Source organism: Dipodomys spectabilis, unplaced genomic scaffold, assembly GCF_019054845.1.
Source record: "Dipodomys spectabilis isolate Male_0828 unplaced genomic scaffold, ASM1905484v1 ptg000081l, whole genome shotgun sequence".
Classification (NCBI taxonomy): Eukaryota; Metazoa; Chordata; class Mammalia; order Rodentia; family Heteromyidae; genus Dipodomys; species Dipodomys spectabilis.
Window position 1 is genome coordinate 24,203,478 of NW_024870758.1, and position 14,973 is coordinate 24,218,450.

Here is a 14,973-nt window from a genome sequence, read left to right on the forward strand (position 1 = left end):
GCATGTGCCAGTGTGAACTTAAGGTCTCGAACTCTCATTCCATTTGCTCACTCAGGGCTCATTTGCGACATGTCTTCAGCTCAACATTTTGCTAGTTGAAGTTAGAGTCTTGAAGCCTCTATGTGACTTTAAACCACATTCCTCCAGGTCTCTGCCTCCTAAACTGCTAGGATTACAGGCATGAGCCACCTATACTCAGCAACTATTTGAGGACTCTCAAACTTCAATTGCTTTTCTAAAAAGTTCCATTTATTTTCTTTGCCTAACAATTGAAATCAGTGCTTGATAGTCCTTTACAGGGACAGCTCAGCTTTTGAAAAACATTGCTGAATAAAGAAAAATTTCCCAAGTTCTTTTTTTTGTTTGTTTGTTTGTTTTTTTGGGTCCGGTCGTGGGGCCTGAACTCTGGGCCTGGGTGCTGTCCCTCAGCTCTTCAGCTCAAGGCTGGCACTCTACCACTTGAGCCACAGTGCCATTTCAGGCTTTTTTTTTTTTTTTTTTTTTTTTGCTTCTGTGGTGCTAAGGAATCGAACTCAGGGCCTCAGGCATGCAAGGCAAGCGCTCTACCACTGAGCCACCTTCCCAGCCCCAAATTTCCCAAGTTCTAAAGTAAAATTTACCTTATGGTAGAACAACTGAAAGGCTATGGGAACAAACTCCCTGAAAAAATGCATCATATTTATTTCCATTCACAAAGCATCACTTTTTGTAATTTTAAAACTGATTATAAAGGTGATATACACAGGGGTTACAGTTATGTGTCAGGTAAAAAGTATATTTCTTTTTGAACAATGTCACCCCTTACCTTTCTTTCTTTCTTTCTCTCTCTCTCTCTCTTTCTTTCTCTCTCTCTCTTTCTTTCTTTCTTTCTTTTCTTTCTTTCTTTCTTTTTCCAGTCATGAGGCTTGAACTCTGGGCCTGGGCGCTGTCCCTGCACTCTTCAGCTCAAGGCGAGTACTCTACCACTTGAGCCACAGCGCCACCTGCAGTTTTCTAGTGGTTTACTGGAGCTAAGAGTCTCTTGGACTTTCCTGCCTGGGCTGTCTTTGAACCGTGGTCCTCAGATCTCAGCCTCCTGAGTAGCTAGGATTACAGGCATGAGTCACCAGCGCTGGGCATCTTTATTTATTTATTTTGGTGCTGGTCCTGGAGCATGAACTCAGGGCCTGGGAGCCGTCCCTGAGCTCTTTTGCTCAAGGCTAGTGTTCTATTACCTGAACCACAGCTCTACTTCCAGTTTTTTTCCTGGTGGTCAACTGGAGATAAGAGTTTCATGGACTTTCCTGTCTGGGCTGGCTACAAATCATGATTCTCAGATCTCAGCCTCCTGAGTAGCTAGGATTACAAGCATAAGTCACTGGAGTCTAGTAAAGTACTATTTTTATAGAATTTGTAGATAAGCCTTATTTAAAAATCTGTAAAAAACTTTCATTGAGTATTAGTCATGGACATAAATTAGGTCACCATTTAGTAAATACAAGATTATCAAAATCAAATCTTACATTTTGTAGGTTTGTAACAAATAGCACCATCCTTATCTGAGTGACATTTTTCATGCTGCCAAAGCCCCTTTGGATCCAAGAATACACAATTTCCAGGAGATGTTTGGTTTTTCCATGGAATATAGTCAAGAGCACTGCCATCAGACCATTCAAAACTTAATTCTCTTCCCTGTTTTGAGTAGAGAGAACTCAGATAATGGGACTTCAAAAAGAGCATAAAGAACAATATAGATACCTTAAAAATATTAGAATGGGGTGTTTGTTATTTACTTACAAATATTATATATATGGATTTATCTGGAATATCAGACCTGTATTTTCAAAATACTGATTTAGGCCATTTGCAGAATTTAAGTAGGACTTTAGAAATAGTTACTATATTGAGCAGGGGTTAAAAACAAACAAACAAGAAATAATTACTATATGCTGCTACTGGGTTTGTTTGCTTGTTTGTTTATTTGTGCTTGTACTGGGGATTGAGCTCAAGGCTTGGGCACTATCCCTTAGCTTTTTAAAGGCACTCTATTTCTTGGACCACAGCTCCAAGCTTGAACTCCTAGCTCTGGCATTTTGCTAGTTAATTAGAGGTAAGAGCCTCATGGACTTTTCTGCACAGGCTGGCTTTGAACCATGATCCTCAGATATTAGCCTCCTGAGTAGTTAAGACTTACAGGTTTGAGCCACTGGTGCCCCAGCTGCATTTAACTTTTTTTAAATAAGTTTTGTATTGTGAAAATACTGTACAGAGGGGTTACAATCACATGAGCAAGGTAATGAGTACATTTCTTATGAAGCATTGTTGCCTCCTCCTTTGTTTTTCCCCTACCATCCCTGCCTCCCACCTCCACAACTACCCCGCCCCCCGTTCACCTAAATTGTAAAGTTTGTTTTTCAACATAGTGTCTTGTACATCTCATTGTTGCAATGGGTCAACCTTTATCCCTATTTAAGCAATTTGTTTTTACCCTCCCGCTCCCCAAATTATACCAACATCAAATACAGTGAAAACAGGGGTTATACCATGGGGGAGGGACATACAAAGCAACAAAAAAATCACCTGGTACCTTATAAATATGTTTAACTTTTTAAAGGGTGAGTTTCTGTAATTTGAAATGAAATAGAATCAAACGGCTTCTGTTTATCGGGATTACAGATTTATAGCCAATCCATCCTACACCTTGTTTCCAATGTTTTGTAGCTTGGTGGAATGTTTGTCTGGATAGTTTCCACATTCAGAGGCCAACAAGAGTAGGGGGCAAGGAAGGAAAATATTTCCCAAGAAACCAGCAATGGTAAGATGACTTTTGACTTCTTGTGCTTATAGTCTAATCTGACACCTTTTCTCTCATTTCTCTAGTTTCTTCTAAAGAGTATTTAAATGAGGTCTATAACTCTAATCCTAATAGAGAGGTAGTTTTGTACACCAAACATTATGATAAGTCTGCACATATACTAATTAAGAGGATTCAAATAAAGGCATAGAAGATGCATTAATGAGCAGAAAGAAATTTTTTTTGTAGCAGTACTGGTGTTAGAACTCAGGGCCTTGTACAGAGCCTTGTGTTTGCTAGGTAGGTTCCTATACCTCCAGCACTATTTTGCTTTTAGTTATTTTTCAGATAAAGTTTCCCCCTGGGCTGGCCTTGGAGAATGATCTTCCTATTAATACCTCTTGTGGATCTGTGATCACAGTTATGTACCACCATGACTAGCTTATTGGTAAAGATAGGGTCTCACTAGCTTTTTGCCCAGGCTGGTCTCAAACTGTGATCTTTCCAATCTCCATCTCCAAAGTAGCTGAAATTATAGACATGTTTTTACCATATGTGGCCCAGAAGATTAATATTAAGTAGTGTTACTTTCTAGGGGAGAAGTGGAAAGAAAGTATTTATTTAGAAGTCCTAAAAGTATTAAGAATTTGAGTTGGCTATTTTAAAATTTTGGATAAAAGTCTCAATGAAAGTATTATTACTCTGATTACTCTGATTTTATGGATGAAGAAATAGGGTTGTAAAGGTAAGTGATTTGTTATGACCATAACATATGTTATGACCAGCACATAAACAGAAGATGTGCTACTAGTGCTGAGACTCAGGTTTCTCTGGTTCTATGCTAGTACTTTTTTATAAGCGTTCTAATTGGTCAGTGACAAACAAGCTACAGTGATGCTTTTGAATTATGAGTTCACTGAGTCCATGAGTTGTCCTGACCATTTGCCCAAGTGTATTCTACAAATATAATTTATTTGTTCCATATATTAAAGATAAAAAATCACTAGGCTAAGCAAACCAACTCCTAAGAGTTAATCTATTACTGCATTTTGATATTTGTTCAAATTTCTACCCTTATTTTTATTGTTGTTGTTATTGTCAGTCATGGAGCTTGAACTCAGGGCCTAGGAGTTGTCTTTGAGCTTTTGTGTTCAAGGGTAGTGTTGTACTACTTTGAGCCACAGCTCCACTTCTGAACTTTTGCTGGGTGGAGATAAGAGTCTCACAGACCTTCCTGCCTGGGTTGGGTCTCAACCATGATCCTTAGATCTCAGCCTCCTGGGTAGCAAAGATTACAGGAGTGAGCCACCAGCATCTAGCAAGTTTCTAACCCTTAAAATAACAGACTTGGGAAATTTCTGGAAGAAAAATGAAGACTTACATCATGACTCGAGAGGCCAACCCATAGTGGGAATCCATCACGTTTTACGATATCTTCCAGAAAGAGCTGGTCTTGTAGGTCATGAACACTGGCCAGATGTCCTCCACTTTGAGAACACAGGTTTAATGCTTCATACCATGTAACTTTTTTCTGAATAACATTATAAATGCCATCTTTATATGGAATAAGCTGTGGCAGTGTGGTATTATATTCTTCCTTATAGTCAACTATAATACATACAATATTTAAAATAAAAGTGTTATTTGTCAAAGTTAAATTATTTCAAATATGTATTTTGGATAAAATTAAATGCAACCATTTAAAAAGCTAAATAGAACCGAGTTTGTTGTTCATGAGGAGGTAAAATACACACTTTACCAACAAATAAAGCAAGGCCTTTAAATTTTATAGACATATACATGATATTTACTTAAGAAATTCCCATAATAGGCAGAGACAGAAAACAACAGTGCTGCAGTGTTGACAGAACTGTTGGCTCTGAACGTGTGTGAGACCAACTATGGAGGAGAAATTTATCTGCATCAGGAGACAGAAAGCCTGCCTTGAAAACCAGTGTATGAAAACGAAGGCTGAACAGAAATAAGCTACAGTGCACTGAAAATGGGCAAATAAGCAATACAAGTGTAATGATGAGGGTACTGCAAAGAATAAAGGCAAGTGCTCCCAATGGTTAAAGCTATTTGAGCACAACACTAAATACTGTAATATGCTGGGTAACTATTCAAAGTGTAAAACAAGTAACATGAATCCACACTAGTACTAGAGGGCTAAGTGATATTAAAATATAGTACATATCCTCAAGAATTTTACTCATTCATTAGAAATAATGAAATTGTACCATTTGGAAAAAATATGTTAACTGAAGTAAGTCAGGCCCAAAGAGACAAAGGATCTAGGTTTTCTCCTATATGTGGAAACTAGATCTAGCTAATAAACTTCATAAGTAAATACATTCGGTGGTATGAAAGTATATACGAATGTATTAACTGAATGAAACACGATAGATATAAAGGAGATCTCAAGTATTGTTTATTAGAAAGCCAAAATCAAGGTTCAGCAAAATAAAACACCAGGAAGCAGGTACTCAAAAGGGGTGGGGTGGAGTCAAGAGGGAAGAGGTAGATGAATGGAGAAGGGGGGGAATGCAGACAAGAATCCAATGCGTAGCCTATAAAATTAAAAAGAGTGAGGGAAGGGGTGGGTAGAGGAGGATGAGTGAGAATGTTGAAAAGGGTGACACTGATCAAGATATACTGTACTCATAATCTGCTTTGTTAAATGCCAACTACTTTGTACAACTACTTTGTGATAACAACAATTAAAAAAAAAGATGGGCTAGGAATGTAGCTTAGTGGTGGAGTGTTCTCCTAGCATGCATGAAGCTCTGGGTTCTATTCCTCCATACCACATAAGCAGAAAAGGCTAGAAGTGGCATTGTGAGTCAAGTGGTAGAGTGCTAGCCTTGAGCAAAAAGCAGCTCAGGAACAGAAACAGCCCAGGCCCTGAATTCAAGCCCCAGGACTGGAAAAAAAAAAAAAAAAAGAAGAAGAAGAAGGTAAATAAACAAAGCTTAGGAACTTTCTTTTTTTTTTTTTTTCTGCTTATGTGGTGCTAAGGAATCGAACTCAGGGCCTCATACTTGCAAGGCAAGCACTCTACCACTGAGCCACCTTCCCAGCCCCCAAAGCTTAGGAACTTTCTATTTTATGTCTCCATCTCTTCCTTTCACTCCTAAATTAAGAGTATTCACATGTTATTGAACAAAAGATTTGGGTCAGCTATATCCTAAGTTAATAAACTCATTCTCAACTGGATATCCAAGTCTTCTTACAATCTTCCTTTATTCATCATGAGCAGTAAATGTTTAAGTCAAACTGTGGCATGGGATGAATGCTCAGAAAGTGCGCATGGTCTTAACCTCCCCTGGAGTGGAAAACACTGTGCACATACTTACCCATTTCGATTTTACAGGAAATAATGCTGTGCTGATGAAAATAAAGTGTTTCTTCAATAACATTAAACGGTTGGATATCCCAGAAACCATCAGTACTCAAGCCAGCCAAAAACTTCCCATTTTTTACTGTTGGTCTTCCTGCTCTCCAGTGTGTATAGGACAGTGAAGTCTTATCAAGCCACATCAGAGAGCTATCTAGAGAAGGAATATTTTTTTTTCACTAAGCTTAGAGATTAAGTTTTACAGTTACAAGTTAGTATTTCAAATGACTAATTTCTTCCTTCTGCTCCACCTTCCAAAAATTGTGTGATTATGTACATCTCTTTAAAATATTTTCTGGTTATAATAGTAAATAGTACATTTTTTTAGTGTGAAAAATAAAAAGTATAAGCCTGTAAATAAAAATTTACTTATAATTCTGTCCTTTAATTGCTTAACATTTGGTCATTTTTTAAACCAAATATCATTTTTCTTACATATGTTTAACTTCAGTTGAAATGATCATAACTATTTGATTAAAAATCAATGATACTTTACATAATAGGTGACAAGTCTCTTCTTTGGATATAATTTATGCTGAATACAGGTGAGCACACCAATGGCTGATTTTTTAAAAAAGATGTGAAGACATTCAATATGGAAGGAGCAATTTTCTCAGCATATAGTCCTGAATAGTGGGTATCCATGTCTTCAAACATGAAGCTGGGCCTCTGGCTGTCACCACAAAACTCAGTGCAAGCTCAAAAGTATATAAAACCCTTATTTAAAGAACCCAGAAGTAAGGTAGAGTAGATAACGCCTCCTCACATATGCAAAAGTGGTCAAAGAAAAATTAGGCAACCAGTCACCATGGCTCATGCCTGTAATCCTAGCTACTCAGGAGGCTGAGATCTGAGGATCGTGGTTCAAAGCCAGCCCGGGCAGGAAAGTCTGCGAGACTCTTTTTTTTTTTTTTTGGTCGGCCGTGGGGCTTGAACTCTGGGCCTGGGCGCTGTCCCTCAGCTCTTCAGCTCAAGGCGAGCGCTCTACCACTTGAGCTATAGTGCCACTTCCAAGTCTGCGAGACTCTTATCTCCAATAAACCACTCACAAAACCAGAAGTGGTGCTGTGGCTCAAGTGGTAGAGTACTAGCTTTGAGTTGAAGAGCTCAGGGACAGCGCCCAGGCCCAGAGTTCAAGCCCTACAACTGAAAAAAAAAAAAGAAAAAAAAAGAAAAAGAAAAAAGAAAAAGAAAAAGAAAAAGAAAAAGTAGGGAAGCCATTCCTCATCAAAATGAAAAACTTGTGCAGCCAGGAAAGTGATACCAATTGCTTGTGCAAATCATTCATCTCAGAAAAACATCCAGAATATTTACAGAATGTTTAAAGCTTAACAATCAAAAGACAAATGACTCAATTAAAAAATGAATAGAGATTTCTCCAAAAATAGTATTTGGCAAATAGCCAATAAACATATGAAAAGATGGTTCGTATCATTATCATCAGAGAAACCTAGTGAAAACATCATACCTACCTAAATGGCTGTCATCAAAAAGACAGAAAAAAACATTTTAGCATAGACAGGGAGAAATTGGAACTCTTAACACTGGTGATGGCAATGGAAAATACACAGATAAATTGGGAAACAATCTGCTAGCTGCCCAAAGAAAAAACAAAAGATAAGGTCATTCCACAGCAAATTGTGTATCTAAGTGAGTATTAGGGGAAATGAAAACATGTCCATACAAACAGTTGTACACTAATGTTCAGAGAAGCATTTCTTATTTATAATAACAAATTTGCCAGCCCTATTTAGAATGAAGAACGCTGACATCCTTTCCTACATATAGCACCAGAGTCTAGGCTCTACTTTTCACTGATTGCTCCCTAGCAATCCTTAACATCTGTCTACACCAGGGCCATCCCATAAATACTGTGAATATTTTGATTTTTGTTGGTTACTGTGCCACTTGTATTTTCTCCTTTGTTTTTCTTTCTCCCAATTTAAGTTACCAGTTTTCTGATGGACACAACATGCAGTACTATATTTCTAAAGTTATTTAAGAAAGAGTAACTCTTTCTACTGTTGAGAAATCAGATAGTTTTAAAGATCCCAAAGCCTACATATATGTCCTATTTTAAATATTTTGTAAGTATTTTGAAACAACTCAGAACAGTGACTTACAGATATTCGTAAGAATTATATTTAAATGAATACCAAATTTGCTTTTGTCTGAAACATCTTTCTTTTTTATTTTTAATTTTATTGTCAAGGTGACGTACATAGGGGTTACAGTTACGTAAGTGAGGTAGTGAGTACATTTCTTGTTGAACTTGTTACTTCCTCCCTCATTTTTCTCCCACTTTCCCTCCCCGAACCATCCCAAGTTGTACAAATCACTTCCAACATATTGCCTTGTGAGTAGCACTGCTGAGTTGGTTCCCCCTTTGTCTTTTGTCTCACTTTTTTTTTTTTTCTGAAACAGCTTTCTATATTACCCTGGTTTTACTTCAGGTCTGAAAATGCTTTTTCAGAATATGGAATACATTTTGTTGTTCCTGGTATTATAACTACACCAGAGAGTACAATTTAAATAAATCTCCGTATCCTGGATTTGGTCTCCAGAGCCTAATAGAAGGCCATTGTTTCTTCAGTCACTTTCAGAGAAAACCTAGGAACTTTCTACTTATTTTACCTCTTTGTTTTCCCTCCACCCCTAAATGTTGTTGAAGGTAAGACTTGGCCAACTAAGTATTAACATGATGAACTCATCCACAACTCTCAAGCTAAGTCGTCTCTTTCTTGTGGTAATGTAATCTTCATTAATTTATCCATGGCTAATTCACATTTAGGGAAAACGTTGGCAAGCTATAGATGGATTGGATAGCAAAGAAATAGTCACATTCATTGGCCAAATGAGCAGCCCAGCCTCTTTTCCTGCACTAACTCTGGGTCACTATCCTGTGCTCCCATTAAAACTTCTATAGGAAACATGTGCACTTTTTATACTTTAGGTCCACAGACAGATTTTCTTTTTCCTAATCTCAAGACACCACTGAGTATGTTTATAAACTGACTTTGTTTCTTTTAGGTTATTTTTGTGTTAAAATATTCTTATAAATCATATTTTGAATTAGTAGTTTTTCACCCAAATTTCAAATACTCTACCCTTCTGTCAGACCAGGAACCTTGTTTTTCTGTTGTTTACCGTGTGTGTGTGTGTGTGTGTGTGTGTGTGTGTGTGTGTGTGTGTGTGTGTGTGTGTGTGTGTGTGTGTGTGTGTGTGTGTGTGTGTGTGTGTGTGTGTGTGTGTGTCCCAAGCCAATGCTACAAAAACTCAAGGTGCAACATTTATAGAAGTGGGAATCAGCTCTTATTTATTCAAAATTAAAAACAAGAAATTTCTATGGTGTGGCCATTTTCATTTAGTCTTGGCTGCTGGAAGGAAGTATGGAAAGGGAATTATCGTCCACTATTTAACACTAAGCCTGTTGGAAAATGTATAACAAAGGCACATACCCTAGTATTTGTTTGAAGAAGTATATTTTTGTAGCTTGATAAATATATCTTAATGAAATGCTAATAAAGAGAATATTAGATTCATCACTTACTTTCATAAGTTATTCCTAGCATGACCCAAGAAGCCATGTAACTGAAGTATAGAAGCTGCTCAAGAACAAAGTCATTTTCCTTTTCATCTCGAATACTCAGAATATGTGCTTTTGAATCTGTTAATAAGAAATAGTAATTTTAATAACTACTTATCTGGAACATGACTTTGTTTGATAGATTAATATTCTTTAAAACCTAAATAACACTGGAAACTAGAAAGAAACATCAAGAAAGCATTTAATACGATTTCATTGTATTAAAGTGAACAGTCTAAGAAGTTTTCAAACACTTTGATGCTAAGTTTGATTTTACAGAAGAGTGGAAATCTGGTAGCTGAATAGACAATTTAAGAAATTGTTTCACTTTACTTTCCCCCATTTATAGTTCATCTGTAAGTGTTATATATCTACCTATTATGAATGTATATTGTCAAAGATTACCCTGTAATAAACACAACCTTGGATGAACTATAAAATAGATCTTTCTTTTCCTTAAAATTCTCTCTTCCTCTTCTCTCTTTCTCTCTCATTATTTTGTTGGTGCAGGGGCTTAAACTCAAAGATTTGTGCTTACTAGGCAGGCACTCTACCAACTGGACCACACTTTCAGCCTTTAGTGCTTAAAATGAGGGCTTAAAATGTTCAATATTTCCAAACTATATTATTTCCCAGGAAATTAATGAGGGGATTTCTCAGAAAAGCTATACATAGATAAAACTGTTTACAAACATTGGTTTAAACATAGTTAAACAAGATGTCTTATAGCAATATTTCTTAAGATATATGTTAACATACTTTGATAATGTCTCACAGTAGGCATTCAGTCTAGAGTTCCTTAACCCTGATGTTCATCTTGAGATGAGAGATCTTCATCTCAAGACTACAGCTCTGCAGAGCATACTTTGTGGAATACTGATTTGAGTTTCCACAGGTGTTTCCATAAGGTTCATGGTTCTATCAGTTTCACCATGAAAAAGCTAGGAATCCTCAGTAGATTTCATTGGCAATTTCTCCCAAGTCTTGAGAGCTGAAATTGTGAAATATTTCTTTAAGTATGAATACTGCTTCTGACCAGTGAAACTAACCTATTTTCAACTTACCCTTAGTCTAGCTGGTTTAGCATTTAGTTCTCTGCTCTCTAGTATCATTTATTCTCTACTGAAGAAGATGCAAAGACAGACTATTCTCTAATGAGTAAAGAGGTTACTTCTATACTTTTTGTTGTTGTTAGTTTTAGGGCTTGAACTCACGGGTGGGTATAGGTTGTCCTTGAGCTTTTTTTCTCAAGGATAGCATTCTACTACTTTGAGCCACAGCTCCACTTCCACTCCTATGTTTTTCATTTTAACTTGAATTTCAACATTTAAGTTTAATACTTTGTAATCGACAGTGTGGAAATTAGGAGATAATATATTTTTGAGATTTAATGGTAATGAGAAATATATACAACACCAGTGACAAAAAAGTTAGTGTGGCACAATACATAACAGTACAATATACATACTTAGTTCCTGGCATTTAGAGTGGACTTCGTCTTGGGTTGCTACTGTATGTCTATTCTTTGTTATCATGAAAATGTAGCAGGAGTTCTGAAATGCTATCCATGGGGTGTTTAGAACAGGAGATGGACATTTGACACTCTTAACTGGTTTGATCTCTTTTTCAGTCTCATCTAGAAAAAAGAGTTAATGTTAGAATTCTAATTTGAAATGTAAATGTTAAATCCTGTTCCTAGTCATTAGGCTTGATTTGTAGGAAACATCCAAGAAGCCGAGACATAGCAGCTGGTACTGTTTGTGCTCTGCTTCTATTCAAATACAGCACAGAGAAGAGTGGCGTTCTGTAAGGAGGAAATTATTCAACTCAATTTTCTCACCCCTGCTGAGGCCTCCTCAGAGAAATGATACAACTATACTAATTAATAATAAGCACCTAAGTATTACTTTGAGATTTCATTGTCTACTTTCTGTTTATGGACATCCTTAAATGTCTCTTAAGAGAACATTTTAATAAAATACTTAATATTTTAAGTAAGTTATTCCTTTAGCCAAACCAACCACCTATTATTTAAAATGTGGGCTCCAGAAAATCTGATTTCTTTTTTGAAAATAAATTTCTTATGGAAAGAAAATGCCATATAAATATGCTCTACTGATGTGATGTTTAGTAGAGATCTTTAGTACCAGTGTTTCCCCTACCTCATAAAAAAGTCTCTTTTTTTTTGTCTCTGAAGTACTGTGTTCTTTCTACCCACAGGTATGGGCCTGATTGGTGAAAACTATTTTCTTACACCTTGCAGAGATTGCAGAACCTTAGGAAGTCTGCCATCTGATGAACTCAAGTGAATCTACCATATTTGGTCCCAATCTTAAGTAGTTCACGGAATGTTAATTGATATTAAGAAGTATGAGAGAATTCCCACAAAACTATGTTTTCTAAAATGAGCTAAGTACAAGATATATGAAAATGAGGCTGAGTAACATGGGACTTTAAACATCAATTAATATTGTCAGCAGATGTAAAAGTAAAAGATATTTCTAAAACAAAATGTTAATGTCAAAATGTTGAGTAGTAATAAGTGATTCAAATTGCTGTAAGAAATTTTGTTGGAAAAAGGTATGATAATAATTTCTTCACAACACCAAAATTTTATAAAACTACTCCCCCAATATTCTACTACTCATGAGACTTATATGTTTGAAAGAAAATAACTTAAATTCACATACTTCCTGGGTAGTAGCAAATAGCCCCTGATTGGTTATCATTGCAATCAGCTGTTTTCCAGAATCCATCCGTGTCTAATATTACACAGTCTTCAAGTTGCTGGTTGTTTTCAGCCCAGCGACTAAAATGAAGATGCTTCCCATCTGACCAACTGAAGCTGAGCTCATCCTAGAGGGGGCCAGAAATACACGTTATACTTTCATTATCCCTGAGACTCCTGAAGTCATTCTAATAACTTTCAATTTTGTTTTATATATAACACACATTTTTATAACACTGTGTATTAGCTTCTGTCCCACTGATTTATTTATATCTCATAACAACCATGTAAGAGAGGAACTATTACTATTTCCACATCACAGAGGTTATCTAACCATGTGTGCAAAGTCACATAGACTATGAGCAGTAGCACTGGGCCACCAGTTACTGGAGTCTATGGTCCTAACCAGTTGCTCTATTGCTTGTTGGAAACCAGGAGGCTACAATGGAGTGAGGATTATTGTAGACACAGATTCAATAGAGACACTATGGCATGATGGAAAGACAAAAATCATACCTCCAGGGGACCATGTGTGAGACTACAATGGTTTAGGGGTTCACTGGTCTGAAACCAGTATACAAATTTTTCTACAGTGACAATATTGCTTTTCTTTCAAAAGATTACTCTTTATTCACTCTTGCTAACATTTTAATTTTGTTTAATTTCTGTTGAAGAACATCTACTAATCATCTCATGTAATTATATTTCTTGTCTTTCCATTCCTCTTCCTTCTTGTTGTTTTCCCTTCTTTTCCTTTCCTTCCCCTTACATTAATTATACGGGAGGGATTTCATTATTACATTTCTACACATGTACAGTATGAATTCCAAAATAATCTCATCCTATATCACTCTCCTTTCCACCTTCCTTCAAAACAATCTCTAGCGGTTTCCCTGCTCTATTTTCTTTTTCTTTTTTTGTTTTTGGTTGGTTGTAGGGCCTGAACTCTGGGCCTGGGTGCTGTCCTCAGTTCTTCAGCTCAAGGCTAGTGCTCTACCATTTGAGCTACAGCACCATTTCCAGCTCTTTCTGCTTATGTGGTGCTGAGGAATTGAACCCAGGGCCTCATGCATGCGAGGCAAGCGCTCTACCACTGAGCCACCTCCCCAACCCCTCCTTGCTTTATTTACATAATTGCAAACAACCTATTTCAACCATATTCAGCCTCCTTCATTATCCTTGTGAGCCCAACTCCTTCCTGCCTCATTTGATTTTTTAAAATTCTGCTTAACTTCTGTGGCTGAAGAGATACAGTAGCTCCCAATTCTAGCTCTGACTTTGATTCAATAAACAGAAAAAGTACTCAATTATTTATGTCCACTATAGTCTTTTTTCACCTATAATAAAGCATTACAAGTTCCACTTGTGAAAGATAACTGTCATACACACACAAAAACATATAATCCTGAAATGTAATAGAATAAGATTTGAAGATCTCTGGATCTATATTCCTTTTGGTTTACCACAGTAGACTGAAAAAAGACCTGTAAAACTTGTAGGCTATAGAACAGCCCTGACAATTGGAAGTGAGAACTCACATCTTGACTGGAGAGGCCGATCCAAAGGGAGTAGTTCCGCCGGGCGGCCTGCACGGAGAGGAAGGCCTGTTGGTAAGGGTCTGTGATGCTCACGAGGTGCATGCGCTCTCTCTCACACTCCTGTAGAGCCTCATGCCAACTGAATGTCTTTGGGATTATTTTGTACAGGTTATTTTGATACTTTACAGTTTCTGAAACATTCTGCAAGAGCTGTCTATCTTCAAAATCTGTGTGTGAAAGAAAAGACCGTAATAGCCTCTCACATTCTGCAAGTGCTAGGGCATTTTCAGACTTCCTCACTTACTGATTCACTTTAGATACTACTTGCCTGGATATTAATTTTAGAGTTGAGCTGGGAGAATCAAATATGTCTTGCTGTACGTCTTAGGTAGAACATACGACCTGTGGCATATGGTTTTAAAAATCAGAAGAAAATTTGGTTTAGCTGCTCTGATTTGGGAAGGAGAATAGCTATTGAAAAAATAGCCCACAGTAAAATTACTCACTCATTGTGGCGGCAATGGCCTCCTTTATCTGAAATCTACTGGGAAAGATATTTAGAAGTGTCCCCTTACAAAGTTTTCAACTGGAAGGGAGTGTTGCCACAGAAAAATGTGTGAACATTTCAGCTTGTATTTGAATTTCTGCCCTCCTCACAAGCCTTACCTGAATAAGGCAGGCACTACAGTCTATGGAGTAGATGAATAAAAATTTTAGCAAAAAAGTACAGGAAATATCTACTTAAGATTCTCATTATGTCACAAAAGTTTTTTTCTTAAGCATTCATTAAAAACTCACTGTGGTTGATGAAAAACAAGGTAATATTTGCTTCCAAAATATGAATGGATTCCATGTTTGTTTTTTCCTGCAATGCTAAGGTTTGAATTCAGGATTTTATGTTGTTGATAGGCACTCTACCATTTGACCACATGTCTCCATCCCTTTTTTGCT

At 36.9% G+C, this 14,973-nt stretch overlaps 1 protein-coding gene across 2 annotated transcripts in view; it reads right to left on the minus strand.

Moving 5' to 3' along the window:
• Nucleotides 1-14,973, minus strand: part of Ly75 (lymphocyte antigen 75) — an 80,898-nt gene that overhangs the window by 8,103 nt on the left and 57,822 nt on the right. Inside the window, exons 25-31 of one of the 2 annotated variants that reach the window (XM_042683462.1) lie at nt 14,023-14,249; nt 12,447-12,612; nt 11,225-11,392; nt 9,721-9,837; nt 6,130-6,324; nt 4,155-4,381; nt 1,503-1,671 (exon numbers count right to left, since the gene is read on the minus strand). In XM_042683462.1, coding sequence (XP_042539396.1) covers nt 1,503-1,671; nt 4,155-4,381; nt 6,130-6,324; nt 9,721-9,837; nt 11,225-11,392; nt 12,447-12,612; nt 14,023-14,249 — 1,269 coding nt within the window. Of the gene's footprint in view, nt 1-1,502; nt 1,672-4,154; nt 4,382-6,129; nt 6,325-9,720; nt 9,838-11,224; nt 11,393-12,446; nt 12,613-14,022; nt 14,250-14,973 lie in introns of those variants that run through there. The other variant, XM_042683463.1, reaches the window with a different exon arrangement.